General features: G+C 35.8%; 2 protein-coding genes across 7 annotated transcripts in view; one reads left to right on the forward strand and one right to left on the reverse strand.

Annotated features, from left to right (window-relative positions):
• LOC127837355 (uncharacterized) overlaps window positions 1–7295 on the reverse strand; it is a 28266-nt gene extending 20971 nt beyond the window's left edge. Inside the window, exons 1-7 of one of the 2 annotated variants that reach the window (XM_052364316.1) lie at window positions 6939–7295; window positions 6679–6807; window positions 4750–4882; window positions 3307–3538; window positions 1150–1359; window positions 826–912; window positions 288–347 (exon numbers count right to left, since the gene is read on the reverse strand). In XM_052364316.1, coding sequence (XP_052220276.1) covers window positions 288–347; window positions 826–912; window positions 1150–1359; window positions 3307–3538; window positions 4750–4826 — 666 coding nt within the window. In that variant the 5' untranslated portion in view covers window positions 4827–4882; window positions 6679–6807; window positions 6939–7295. Of the gene's footprint in view, window positions 1–287; window positions 348–825; window positions 913–1149; window positions 1360–3306; window positions 3539–4749; window positions 4883–6678 lie in introns of both variants that reach the window. The other variant, XM_052364317.1, reaches the window with a different exon arrangement.
• The window catches only part of LOC127837356 (uncharacterized), a 133567-nt gene continuing 125168 nt past the window's right edge, over window positions 7168–15566 (forward strand). For 4 of the 5 annotated variants that reach the window (XM_052364321.1, XM_052364319.1, XM_052364320.1 and 1 more), the window contains exon 1: window positions 7168–7509. In XM_052364321.1, the coding sequence (XP_052220281.1) occupies window positions 7406–7509 (104 nt within the window). In that variant the 5' untranslated portion in view covers window positions 7168–7405. Of the gene's footprint in view, window positions 7510–8306; window positions 8415–9156; window positions 9487–15566 lie in introns of those variants that run through there. The other variant, XR_008029249.1, reaches the window with a different exon arrangement.

The raw sequence follows: 15566 nt of genomic DNA on the forward strand, positions 1-15566 counted from the left end.
CAATTTACACATGCATGTACAGGCATGGCATAAGTGCAAAACCTCATCCACCAAAGTTGACCATTTTGAAAAATAACAACAATTATATAATAATATGCAGAATACAACAGAAAGGAAATATGTCCGCAAAATAATAACACTAATATGGTCTTTTACTTATATTTTACTTTCAAAATAGGTTTGGTTGTGGGGTTTTTTTTCAACAAAAAAAACCTAGTTTTAAGAACCAGTAGGACATTTCCACAATGAAACAGTGAGGGTTATCTGAAATTAACGGTATTTTTTACCTTCTTTCCATATCTTTTGGTATTTCTGGTTGCAGACCTCTTAGCTCTGGCTGTGACAACCTGAGAATGAATTGTGTGTGTGAAAATATGGAAAACAAAATTATATAAACTAACTAGTTTATCTTTTATACAATTACAGAATGTTATGTTCTGATATAACTGAATGGTTATGACATCAACTCTGTGGTCTGGCTTTCACACAAAGACATCTGTTGAACTGTTTATGTTTACCACTTAATGACAAACAATGCCTTAGATGATTAAAGGCATTGCTTTAGAAGTATAGGACCTGCAGTCCAACTATTGCCTTACAGCTACCAATAATGAAGGGCATTTATTATTATGGTGCTGATCAGGGGCGAAAAGGCGAGGCTAAAAAGAGACATGACAGGGTGCCCAGCTTAACGGCTCTAGACATAACATTAATTTATAGGCTGTAACAAGCCATATGAGCAATCAATACTGGATTGCAATCACTTTATAAATGTTCATTAAAAATGATGAAATATCTGTACGATTAAATGCATAGAAAAGTTACCGTTATTTTATGTGTCTGAAGCTTAATGTCCCTGGGAACTGGTACTTCACTTGCATCCACCTTGTCTTGAATCTCTGGTTGAGCTCCCTACAATTTATTTAACCATAATACAGGTATTATACTTTTTTTAAAACGGCTTATTTTATTTAAAAATATAAACATTACAGCAAAATCAAATTGTTATGAATATTTGTAGGTGGAAGCGCTTTGATTTTAGAGCCAATGTTAAGGTTTTAGCCTGACGCGGAATTGCAGTTTTGTGCATAAATCACATTTGCTTACGGCTCATAAATGCAGTCCACTTTGTTGTAGCACTAAACTCACAGTCTGCACAATATCCGAAAAGAGTGCTATGGTGCTGTCATGCTCCTGAACCGATACTTCCGTGGCTGAGAGAGCTGGCCATTCTGTAGGATCTTGAACAGCAGCCTCCACACACAGCTGGTTTGGCAGGTCGTCCTGTATGGATGCTAAACACCTCCAAGCCCCTTCAGCACTCAGATGTAGTCCATCATGGGACAAGTACAGGGACTTCTTAAAATTAAATTTTGATTATAGATAGTTACCGTACCAATTTGTTTTAAACATAACTAAGATATTAAAGCAGCAAATTCAATGAACTGGTTTCCCTCAACAAATGAAAAAATATTTTAGTTTCAATCAATTAGAGTGTACAACTCTGAACTGACCAAAATGATCATCCTGACGAAACTTATGCAAGAACTACTAAAACAAGAGCACCGCCTTGCGGGTGCAGACCGCTCATCTATTTTCTTTTTAAAGGTGAAGGGACTCTCATTTTCAATCACAAAGGAGGGAGGGGTGGAGAGAAGAGGGGTGTATAGCATGAACATGTGGACATTTATTACTATATTTTCCAAAAATGCGAAAAAAATGCTTTACAAAAAAGGGGGGGGGAGGGCACGGGGGATGGTTTGGGTGGAGTCTATTGTGGTATGTCAGGTAAGAGTAGTTTTGTCAAAGTATCAATCAAATCTAATCATAAATAAAGAAGTTATGGCAATTTTAGCAAAATTTAATAATTTGACCTTGAGAGTCAAGGTCATTCAAAGGTCAAGGTAAAATTCAACTTGCCAGGTACAGTAACCTCATGATAGCATGAAAGTATTTGAAGTTTGAAAGCAATAGCCTTGATAGTTAAGAAGTAAAGTGGATTGAAACACAAAATTTAACCATATATTCAAAGTAACTAAGTCAAAAAAGGGCCATAATTCCGTAAAAATGACAACCAGAGTTATGCAACTTGTCCTTTTACTGTACCCTTATGATAGTTTGCAAGTGTTCCAAGTATGAAAGCAATATCTATGATACTTTAGGGGTAAAGTGGACCAAAACACAAAACTTAACCAAATTTTCAATTTTCTAAGTATAAAGGGCCCATAATTCCGTCCAAATGCCAGTCAGAGTTACATAACTTTGCCTGCACAGTTCCCTTATGATAGTTAATAAGTGTTGCAAGTATGAAAGCAATAGGTTTGATACTGTAGGAATAAAGTGGACCTAAACACAAAACTTAACCAAATTTTCAATTTTCTAAGTATAAAAAGGGCCCATAATTCTGTCAAAATGCTAGTCAGAGTTACATTACTTTGCCTGCACAGTCCCCTTATGATAGTTAGTAAGTGTTGCAAGTATGAAAGCAATAGCTTTGATACTTACGGAATAAAATGGACCTAAACACAAAACTTAACCAAAATTTTCAATTTTCTAAGTATCATAATTCTGTCAAAATGCACGCCAGAGTTATCTAACTTTGCCTGTCCAGTCCCCTCATGATAGTAAGTAAATGTACCAAGTTTGAATGCAATAGCATTGATACTTTCTGAGAAAAGTGTACCTAAACGCAAAACTTAACCAAAATATTCAATTTTCTAAGTTTAAAAGGGCACATAATTCTGTCAAATTGCACGCCAGAGTTATCTAACTTTGCCTGCCCAGTCCTCTCATGATGGTAAGTAAGTGTACCAAGTTTGAATGCAATAGCATTGATACTTTCTGAGAAAAGTGGACCTAAACGCAAAACTTAACCGGACGCCAACGCCGACGCCGACGCCAAGGTGATGACAATAGCTCATATTTTTTTTCCAAAAATAGATGAGCTAAAAATAATAATACATGTTTATTTTTTAATTTCTTTAACTTCCAGATTACAGCACAGACAGACATCTTTAATTATGGGGCTTTACGTCTAGAGCTGAAACCAACAAAACGTGCAAGTGTACCACCACAAAGTAATACATCTATTTTAAAATTCATGATATTTCATGTAAAAGTTATTAAGTCAATTTTCACTAATTAAGGGGGCATATCTCTTGAGCAAAGAAGGATGTCTGAACAGAATTTGGGATTGGTCCACCGCAGTATAATGATGCATATATTTATTTTAAGTTTCATGATGATGAAATTCCATGCAACAGTTGCTGAGAAACTTCCTATTTCACTCTAGATCTTTCCCTATACCTGTTTAGTTGCTTCATAGTCCATGTATCTCACAGAAGGCACATGGTGACTCAGTTCCCACAGCATGCTGTTTGCGCTCCTTATCCACTGGCAGTAGTTCCTCAACTGTGCCCCTGAGAGTGGCCATCGGGGAAACATTCTCACATCAAAATCACGTGGAAGAATCTCGCAAAGCACCACGTGTATTTCAGTGCACACACTGAATACAACATCAAGGATCTCTGTCACACAACTAAAAATAACAAGCAAATTCATTGAATTGATATACCCTGCCAATATGCTTCTGGACACAAAAGTGTTATATTTGACACTAAAGAAGCATTTTTTAAGAAACAAAGGGCCATAACTGTGCTATCAACAGATGGTGTACGATGCCATTTGGCGTGCATCATCCTCTTATCCATATATATACTCATACCAAGTTTCAATGAAATTCGCAAAAGCACTTTCAAGATATGGCTCCGGACACAAAAGTGCTGGACGGACAGATGGAAAGACGGACTGACAGACAACACCAAAACAATATCCCTCCTCTTATGGCGAGGGATAATAAGTTAATGGTATTAGTTGCTCATTGTATTATCTTCCCATCACAAACAATAATTAACAAGAGATGTGTTCGTCAGAAACACAATGCCCCCTATTGCGCCGTTGTATTATTATTTTTTACCTTTGACCTTGAAGGATGACCTTGAACTTCCACCACTCAAAATGTGCAGCTTCATGATATACATGTGCACACCAAATATCAAGTTGCTATCTTCAATATTGAAAAAGTTATGGCCAATGTTAAAGTTTTCGGACAGACAGATGTCATATATTTGACATTTGACCTTGAAGGATGACCTTGACCTTTCACCACTCAAAATGTTCAGCTCCATGAGGTACACACGCATGCCAAATATCAAGTTTCTATCTTCAATATTGCAACAGTTATGGCCAACGTTGAAGTTTTTTTTCCCGACGGACGGACAGACTGACACACATACTGACTGACAGGCAGTTCAACTTCTATGTGCCACCCTACCGGGGGCATAAAAAGTTACAAACAACTACAAAAATATTTGAGAAACTAACTTATTTTATTTCATTAAAATGCCAATCCAAAAAAATATAATAAGAAAATGATACCAAGTTGATCAAGCACATTTTTATTCATGCTGCTAAGCTGTTCAGTGGCGGATCCAGGGTTTCTAGTTAGGGGGTTGGTGTGGACATTCAATAATACAGGCCAATGTAAAAGCATAATGGTGTAGTGAATGTGGTGTTCGCCTAGTGATAGGGAGTTAGGAGGTTCTCATTATCTTCTCCATAAACACCAAGTTCTGGTTCTTCCCAGGAACAGACTCGAGTGTCTCAATGAGCATAGTGCGTTCGCTGCAATAAAGCTAAGCTAAATAGCTTAAATAAAAACTAAAACTGAAAAATTACTGTTCAACATACCGGTAAAAATCGCTATCCTTGCAGCAAACATCGTTAGAGCCAAGATGCAGGTACAGTATGTCGTAACAACCTGACATCAGCTCTTGATGCAGCAGCTTTCTAAAGCCCTTCCGGTCAGACACATACTTTGCACCTGCATAGTAAAATAAGATCTTCCATTTGGAATTGGTTTTCATTTGCAATAATTTTTCTTGAGTTGTCATTTGATATTGAATATTATGTAAAATAGTCATCATTGCTATGTTCGAGACAAGCAAGCTTATCTTTGTTAATATTTATCTCACTTGTTCTATGTTGTGTCAAATTTCTGGATTTGCAATCTTTTTTCCCATTTTGGTTACAGCAGAAAGGGTGCAGAAAGGGTATTTTCCTTGATTCCATAATACATGTTTTATCAGTGTAATAATATACATGACGTGTACATGTAAATACCATGAAACTGTCAGGGTAAAATATCTTTTTGGGTATTAAAGCAGTAATCAGTGGAGTTTTAAGCATTTCTTTAAAAACAAGAGATGCGTTTGTTGGAAACACAATGCCCCCTATTGCACCGCTTTGAAGCCATCTACATGTAATTTCAAAATTTGACCTTGAAGGATGACCTTGATCTTTCACCACTCAAAAATGTGCAGCTCCATGAGATACACATGCATGCCAAATATCTAGTTGCTATCAAGGATGACCTTGACCTTTCATCACTCAAAATGTGCAGCTCCATGAGATATACATGCATGCCAAATATCAAGTTGCTATCTTCAATATTTGGAAAGTTATGGCCAATGTTAAAATTTTCAGACAGACGGAATATTTGACATTTGACCTTGAAGAATGACCTTGATTTTCACCTTTTACCACTCAAAATATTCAGCTCCAAGAGATACACATGCATAATTTTATTTTCAAGTTGCTATGATCAATATTTAAAAAGTTTATGGCCAATGTTAAAGTATTCGGACGAACGGAATATTTGACATTTGACCTTGAAGAATGACCTTGACCTTTCATCACTCAAAATGTTCAGCTCCAGGAGATACCCATGCATGCCAAATATCAAGTTGCTATCATCAATAGTGAACAAGTTATGACCAATGTTAAAATTTTCGGATGGACGGACAGACGCCATATATTAGACATTTGACCTTCACCTTTCACCACTCAAAATGTTCAGCTCCAGGAGATACACATACATGCCAAATATCAAATTGCTATCATCAATAGTGAAAAAGTTATGGCCAATGTTAAAGTTTTTGGACGGATGGACAGATGCCACATATTAGGCATTTGACCTTGAAGGATGACCTTGACCTTCACCTTTCACCACTCAAAATGTGCAGCTCAATGAGATGCACATTCATGCCAAATATCACGGTGCTATGTTAAATATTGAAAAAGTTATGACCATTAAAGTGTTCAGACGGACGGACAGACAGACTGACAGTTCAACTGCTATACGCCACCCTACCGGGGGCATAAAAACAATTATTTGGTACACAAAGCTTCAAATAAATATTAAAATTAGCAACCTTTCCAAAGGCAGCAACAAACACTGCAGGGCTAGATTGAACTTTACCGGTACGCAGTTGTTTACAACCATCGACAAAGCGGGGGTTTGGGGGCGGTAGCCCCCAATACTAAAGAAATATATAGGATAAAAGAATAATAAGGCGTTGCATAAGTTGTTATGTGTTAGGTGTTAAGGGTTAGGGTACGCTGTTTGATGTTAAGTGTTGCGTACCGGTAAAGTTCAATCGTCCCCACTGCAGTATAAGACAGTAGCTAAAATAATTATGCCAACTCAAAAATCATCAAAAGACTATGGCGGCAATTTATATCGACTATATAAGACAGTAAAAGGGGTAATATAAAGCAGCATGCCACAGAAACATGTTGGGTTTCACACTCAACTATAAACAGTTAAAAATTATTCACCAGATACGGGCAGAAAGTCAATCCTTGCATTTGGAGGACACGCAGACTTCAAACGATTTACATTGGAATCCCCGGCTATAAGAACACAAACATTGCAGTGATTGCTGCTGCACCAGACATGTTCTTCACCTGAAACAGAATAAACAAAACTTTAAAGGCTTCCCGGCAAAGGACATCGTTCCACGAACCCTGGGGAAGTTTAAAAACTCAAAATACAACACGACAACAAACAAACGCTCGAATTCAAATACAATCCGAACCTGGATTTCCAAACAAGTTTAACAACGTTCAGTTTTTAAATAGGTAACGTCGCGGAATCAAATTACAAATTCTAAACGAGCACTTTCAAACGATTAAATGTCACGCAACGCGGTTCTCTTAAACTGCAACGTAGTCTCTGGTCAACAACAGCTGTTTTATTGTATGTAAGCTTTGGTCAGTATAAAATACTGTCGAGAATAAAATTCTCTGAACTCTCTGAAAACCCTTGTTAAACAAGTTCAAATCAGAAAGGGAGATCACCACCACTTACTATAGCCTATCCTCTCCCCTGATTCAAGATCAGTGTTCTGATTGGCCAAAATGATTTGGGCGACCGTGGACCAACAGGCCTCTGATAAAGTTCAGTTAGAAGTGATATGTGGCAAATAGTGGGACAGTTATATGAATACAGGACTTAACGCTTGCATTAATACGCGTGCACATCTGATGAAAAATACACGGAGATATGGCGTTGACGCATGAAAATAGTATGGAATTAAAAACACTTCTGCCAGCCGGGAATTCCGAAAAAAATGACACGGGGCAAAATTCAGAAACGGTACATACAACGTAAGTATCATTATAGTGTGTATATTTCGGCGAAAGAATGGACGGATACATTTTATTAATCAAAGTAAAGCTACTTCAATTTATGACGTTATATATACATTTCAGTAACAACTTTTTATACGTCATGAACAATAGACGTTCAAGTTTAGGCATACGCTCGTGGAGGTTTCTCTGCTCTGGTTGATGCATTATTGAGTAGATTCTTGGACTCAGAGCCGAATTTTTTACCTTGGAATTTTCGAAGATATCACATCTTCTTCATCAGCTGATCACTGGCTGACTGACGTCACAGTCACATGACCGGTGAAGGGTCACGTGACATGAGGAGACTGTCATAAACCCGAAATTAAACAGCGGCGGCCATCACTTAACAGGGACGAGGGACTCGAGCTACCCCGGGTTTATGACAGTCTCCTCATGTCACGTGACCCTTCACCGGTCATGTGACTGTGACGTCAGTCAGCCAGTGATCAGGCTCTGAGTCCAAGAATCTACTCAATAAAGTTTAGGCATGTTTGTGCGTTTGTTTGTGTATGTTTTTATCAATGCAATCATGCCTTTATACATTCAGATGAACACAACTGTCATTTTATAATCATATTGAGCAATATCTATTCATTGAACGCGATACCAGACCGTTACATTATTATAATGGTTATTTTATACTCGGTATATTGAGTGATATACTGATGCTTAAAGTGTACCAAAATATCGCGTGTGCATTGATACGTATGTAGTCGCCATATAGGAGGTTTTTGTGTGACGTCACAAGAGGGGTTTTCCGTTACTAAAAATAGATTGGCCGTCAACTTCTTGATCGCGGCCAATTACATTCACGGTGCCTATACCACGTGACTTTTTAAGATCTGTGTGGGGAGTTAAATGTCAACAAAAGCACGACAAAGGTAAGATTTTTAAGGATAACTTTTTTAATATGTCATCATTTTCAATGGGATAAAGTGGAGAGCCCGCTCATTCATGAGAGTTTTCTATAGGTATCATGATTTTGTAAAACAAATGAATATTTTTTCAGTAAAGTGCAACCGCGCGTTTGAACGGTTAGAACAGGTAGGATCAGTGTGGGGATATTATTTTATTATTACACAGAAACATCACCTCTCGTGAAATAAAGCAATAAACTTTATGGGCGGAGCTTACACTATATCATTTTGCATTCTTTTTTCAGGTTTCTTTCATATATTTATGAAAACAAAATCAAGAAAAATATTCTAACAGTAATATGATCTGTGTGGTATACGTGTTTAGAAGGATCTGTGTGGTATCCGTGTTTCTACAATTTACGGATAAATTGAGATAATAACGACAATATATATATTTTTTTATTAATTTCAATTATTTCAATACAACAATTACTACTACTTCTACTACTACTACTACTACTACTACTACTACTACTACTACTACTACTACTACTACTACTATTACTACTATTTCTGCTACTACTACTACTAATACTGCTACTACTACTACTACTACTACTACTACTACTACTACTACTACTACTACCACTACTACTACTACTACTACTACTACTACTACTACTACAACTATTACTACTACTAGTAGTAGTAGTAATAGTAGTAGTAGTAGATCTATTATTATTATTTAAAAATTAATTCATTTCAGTAATCACCTATTTGGCACTAGTGAGCGGACAAGGGTTAAGGGAAGAAAAAATAGAGGAAACAGTTTCACGAGACAGGAATGCTATACAGAAGGGGACACTAGGAGTAAGGTGGGAGCGGGCGAGACGAAACGATAGCAAACTGTTGCCAACAATAAGAATGCGGATAGACGAACACAATGGACATTTTAATTCTGACACAAATTCTGCAATAGAAATTGTGTCAAATATTACGCAGGTTGACAAAAAGCAAAGGCATGTTCTTTCCTGAGTAATACGTATGTTTTAAAATCAAATTTGGAATGCAAACTGATAAAACAGAATCCACCAGACGTATTGGCTTGTCATTTTGTTGTTATTTAAAGTTTAAGGTAAACGGTATGTTTATTAAAAACAAAATACTGGTCATAGTAGAAACATATATATATGTGTGTGTTTGTGTGTTTTATTTCATATATGGAATTCATATTGTTGCATTAGTTTATTATATAGTATAGATATTGACAATCATTCGCCATGTGTTGGTGATAATGTCATATTATAAATTATGTCGTTGTATTCAGTGTAACAAGTGTATGCTTATCTTTAGCGTTAATTATTTTGAAGAGAATATAAAATGAATAAATATTATATTATATGATTATATATGTACGATTCTGTGTTGTGGATGGATGCAGCTCTGAAGAATGTCAACGCGTAATTCGAATTAAGGAGTATTGTATACACAACCACATTGCATACATTGTTTACTGTCAATTACCACGACCTAGAGTAATTTTTAGCAGGCAGTTAATTATGTAAAGCAATCGTGTAAAACCCTAGTATTAGAAACCCTGGCTGCTTATGATTATCGAACTAGCTCGTGACAGCGGTATTTAAAACTGAAACCAACGAAAAAACATCGCAAAACTTTAATCAAGTTATAATTAAAAAAGAATCACAGATTCGATAATACAAATCACAGATGCGATATATTAATGAATAACGTACATCCAAATTATTGCACAATTATTTGAGAATGATTTCAAACACACTAACACACTAAACGAAACCTAAAAATTAGTCAAATTCGGATAACTTTAGAATCATTTTGAAAAGTAAAGTAAAAGTAAAACTAGGGCCAAACAAAAAAAAAGTGTTTCGGGAAACGGCTGAAAAAAATTAGGTAGGGTAAGTATGTTTTTTTCTGGTTTTGCGATGGCTCACATGCTTTTGCAATGGGAATATCCGGAAAAAAAACATCGTACCGAAGTATGCGCGTCCTAGAAATTGGACCATATTCCGTTTCTTGTTGAATTCTCAAATTCGCATAATTAAATTTGTAATCTGAAACACTCTACCCTATTTAATTTTTACTCGACGTTATCACATTTTTCAAACAAACTGTAAATGTACAGTTTTCAGACAGGCGGAATAAACCCCCTTCATAACTGTTATTCAAACTGTTAGAAAAACATTGACACGTAATTCGATTCACATTCACAATTTTACTGTTTGAAGCAATAATAAACATTTTGTATATTACATGCTCACATTAGTATCACTACATTATATATATATATATATATATGGTTGAGAAATATAATAAAACACCAACGAATATCCTTTCAAAAACACTGGATCCCATGAGGATAAAAGAACAATAAGAAATAAGTATATATATGAGAAAGAAATTGTTCAAACAGTGTAAAACATGAGTATCTTATACCCTAGCGCTTTCGACTATACATCTTCTTCAGGGGTGTATACAGATATACAGACGTATAGTCGAAAGCGCTAGGGTATAAGATACTCATGTTTTACACTGTTTGAACAATTTCTTCTCATATATAAGATACTCATGCTTTACACTGTTTGAACAATTTCTTTCTCATATATATATATATATATATATATATATATATATATATATATATATATATATATATATATATATATATATATATATATATATAAATATATATTAGAGACAAAATATAAACTGTGCAGTGACAATCTTGTGTCAAGCTCGTATGTAGCAATAGGGGTCGTCGTCAACCGGGTTTCATGCTTTAGTTGTATACGTATACTAGGCCACTTTTATCTACTGAAAAGCATTTAGAAAAACAAAATTATGAAAAAAATAGTGGTTGATGTATAACAACAAACACAAATAACACTATTAAAAAGTCTTATAAGCGGTACGTTGATCATATCTTGTGTCAATTTCATAGATCTATATGTGGGCTTTTAATTGCTAATTATTAAAACAAGTTTGGAAAGAATTGGATGAAAAATTTGGACTTTATTGCATAAACACCATTTTCTCAATTCAAGGGGAGGTAATTCTGTACTTCATGGACCAATAATGCTCATTTTTTGTAGGGTTCGTGTCCTCATTGATATAAAGACACTGTGCAAATTTGGAAAGGATCGGACAAAAAATGTGGAAGATTTTTGAAAGTTTTTACAAAATAGGCAAAAACGAATAAACATGCAAAGTTCAACGAGCTCCTGCGGCCATGTTTTTTGACGAATCAAATTTCTTTGAACAACTTTTTCAGGGGAGCCTTCAAAGGTCATCCCTGTGAAATTTTTTGAAAATCTGATGAGCGGTTTCTGACAAGAAGATTTTTTAAGGTTTTTACCATATATGGTCATGGCGGCCATCTTGGTCATGTGATCAAAAAAAATTAACAATTCTTTTGTCCCATGACCTAGGGATGCTCCACATGAAATTTAGTTGAAATTGGCTCAATGGTTTAGTAGAAGAAGATGTTTACAAATTGTTTACGGACGGACGGACGACGGACGCTGAGTGATCACAATAGCTCACCCCGAGCTATCGCTCAGGTGAGCTAAAAAAACAAAAAAACAACAGATTGACATAATTATACACCGAAGTTTGACAGGGAGTTATGTAGGAGTCACGCTGTTGGGCGGTCGGTCGATTGGTTGGTCGGATGATGGGTTTGTTCGTTTGTCCGAATCAAATTTTTAAAGTTTGTTGAGCAACTTCATTTGTCAAGCTATTTAATCAAAACTTGGAATATGTAATCCCCTTTAAAGTGAAGATGTGCAAGACACTTTTTCATGAGCAGTGATCCACACGTTCTTGAGATATTTAGCCTTGATAGTAAACCTATTATGGCAAAGGTATACAATTTTCTCCGTTTGTGAAGTGATTTTTTTCCATATTTCTCAAGCGATAGATTTTAAACTTGAAATATGGCAATAACATGAAGTGTATGATGTTCAAGACACAATTTTGTTTGCTGTTTCAAAGTGGTGAGAGGGTATGTTAAGTCATGGCTGTAGTTTATGTACGTAAAATGCATCACGTATAACGTTCATGAAGTTTAAACTTAATTAGTTTTAACCCAATTCCAAATCATTGAACAATTGTTAAGAGTTTAATGGGCAGATATATTGACTTTAATTTAACATAAATGAAATAATGCATTTTGCCACTTTTAACCTGAACGTGTTTTTAAATAAACCTTGTAAAATTCTACTTGCAAATTTACTGATAACCTGTGTACTTATTATATTATGCTTGCTAAAACTTTGCATATTTGTTTTAAATGAGACACTCCATACATATATGTCAGCACATGTAATTTAATCATGAATAAGGCACAATACTAATATTGGGAGATTAATCTCCAAGTATAAACATGCTTGACATTGATGTCAATAGATGCTACAAAGTGGTTCATTTCTGCAAGATTCTACACATCCATGTTCTCAACAAGATATTGTTCCAAAACAGTCGATGCTTACAGATAATTCTTACTCACTTTAAGATCAAAACCGTCGGTGGATACCGTAATCCTGACAAGTAAACAAAGATGAGAGCCTATTTATCATACGTGATATGGAGAGTCCTCAGTTAATCTGCACTAATCGGAGCAAATTACCAGCTACATGTGTTCGAGTGGACAGAAACCAACGCGTTTATCTTGTAATCTAACAGTGCTCAGTTTAAAAATTATTATACGGCGGTTAACTGCATTGCTTGTAAAACTTGGTTGACAAATTAAATTGTTGCAAAATTTTGCCCAGATCTTCGACTTCAATCTGAAAAAGCCATATATACATGAACATAATACTCTGCAATTCTGTCGTGTGTGTTTCTTTCCCCATAGTAATACTGTATTCGAATAGTAAATCTTAATGCGAGTGAACTCGTTTATATTCGAGGGTGAAGATAGCTTACTAATAGCCCTCTACTGCTTGATAACCCATGCTAAAATAAGTCGTAGCTTGCTGATTCAAGCCGAAATAGGTCACAGTTTGCAACTTCGATGATACCAGTGTCACAGTACAGAACGTTTGAAAAAAGAGTCTCGCTAAACTATAATGAGTTCTTATAAAACAAAGTGTCTTTTATTTCATTGAAACGAATTTTGTTTGACGAAAAAAAATGTGTCTGTTCAAAAGCGCTTGGTGCGATATATATGTTTACTTATTTTTGCGTGTGTACTTAATCGATTAACTCTTAAGGCTTCTAGCGCAATCGCTTGTATAATTCTATCTCTATGCAATTAATTATAGCAAATTGTTCGTTATTCTACCGATTACAATGCGTTTTTTTTCAGTAACGTGTTCATTTAAATCATTTTTTTTCCAAGTGTGTTTGGAATTGGATTAAAGGTAGATCCAAAAGTGTGCTTCTGCTCGGTGGCGCTGTTCGGCAAATGTTGCTGTAATTTCACCCGACTTATATTTTAAGTTGTGTCCAAATACATCCTTGCTTGAAATTAATTCCTGAGTCAGAGAAAAAAAATGTGATAAAAGTCATAAAACTAATCCTCGGCGGTAAAACAATTTGGCCTCCTGTGAGAAGTTTGTTTGAAAAGCTCTCCAAAAACAAGGATATTATCATTAAGTGTGGGAAATCATAACTATGCACAAATGTAAAGACAATTATCCCCATCAAGTGATTTCTACTGATAGCATGTTCTGATTTCTTCGCCAAGCTGTTTGTTTTCACTGCTGATGTGTGCACAATGATTTTATCTTATCTGAGTACACATTGCTCACGAAGACCTTTTGTGACAATATTGTGTGCGTCGTCTGTTCGTTATCATGTACCATATTAACACTTCAGAGCACACATGGATTGCTCAATTTTCACGAAATTTTTCAGCACATTTGTCGCAATGATATTTCGGACAACGTCACTAGGTCAGATTTAAAAAAAGGGCTTGTGAAAACTCTAGAAGAAACATGTGTTACACAATCTTCATGAAGCGTACCCAGAACATGTGTTTTTATGATATATCAGAAGAGTGTTTGCAAACGATTTTTGTTCGTTAAAAACATGGCTGTCTGCGGGAGGGGGTAGCAGCTGTTTTAACATGGGTATAGTCAAACCTTGTGACACTCTAGAAGATGTTTTGCACAATCATTATGAGACTTGCATAGAACCTTTTTTTCAAATGATATATCAGCATAGTTTGAAAATGGCCCTTGTCCTTTTAAAAACATGGCCGCTGTTGGGTAGGGCAGTTTTCTTATGTGGCTATAGTGAAACAAGGAGGTGAGGCAGTTGTTCGAGGCTATAGTGATATATTGTGGACGCGCTAAAAGACAATCATTAATAATTTCAATAAGAACATTTTTTAATGATATCTCGGCTGAGTTTGTAAATGATTCCGGTCTGGATTTTCTTCTTTTGCGTCTGGGAAACCATGTAAACACTTAAAAACACATATCATTTTGTCCAATGATCATTAAACTTGCTCAGAACATTAGTTCTAATGATTTTGAGGTCGAGTATGAAATAAGTTCCGGTCCATTAAAAAACACGCTTAGCGGTTCTACTGACCTATTGTGTAGACAGCGATGTTTCAACAAAAGGGATTAAAATGTGCGAACGCGACTCTTTACGGATAATGGAGCGTGTCTGTCAAAATCGTCAATACTATGCGTATCCTTGGACATTTATGAAATTCTACGCTGGATTATAGTGTGCAATCGATAATTGCCGGGCGTAAAATCGGATGATTGATAACGATAGCGGTAGTGGCAAATGCGCGGTTATTTCCGGGCACTATTTTTTTCAGAGATCTTTTTTTTTACAAGACGAAAAAAAGTAGGGTCGGGACCAAAATCGTAGGTAGGGTCGGGTTACCCGAAACACACATTTTGTTTTGTTTGGCCTAGTTGAAACCTCTTATATTCAGACTCTAACTCTATATATCGCAAAGTGTAAGATATTGCTACTGCAATAAATGATGTAGCCATTATTGACAGATTGGCAAGTGTTCCAAATGGTTATCTTGTAGCCATTGAGGCTCGATATCATAGAAAAAAGGTTGTTTGACTAAATACTACTAGTGTAATACTTATGCATTTTCCGGGCTGACACCCAATAAGACCAAACAATTTCATACACAATGATTGACGAGATAATTAAAAATGAATT

Source organism: Dreissena polymorpha, chromosome 7 (genome assembly GCF_020536995.1).
Source record: "Dreissena polymorpha isolate Duluth1 chromosome 7, UMN_Dpol_1.0, whole genome shotgun sequence".
Lineage (NCBI taxonomy): Eukaryota > Metazoa > Mollusca > Bivalvia > Myida > Dreissenidae > Dreissena > Dreissena polymorpha.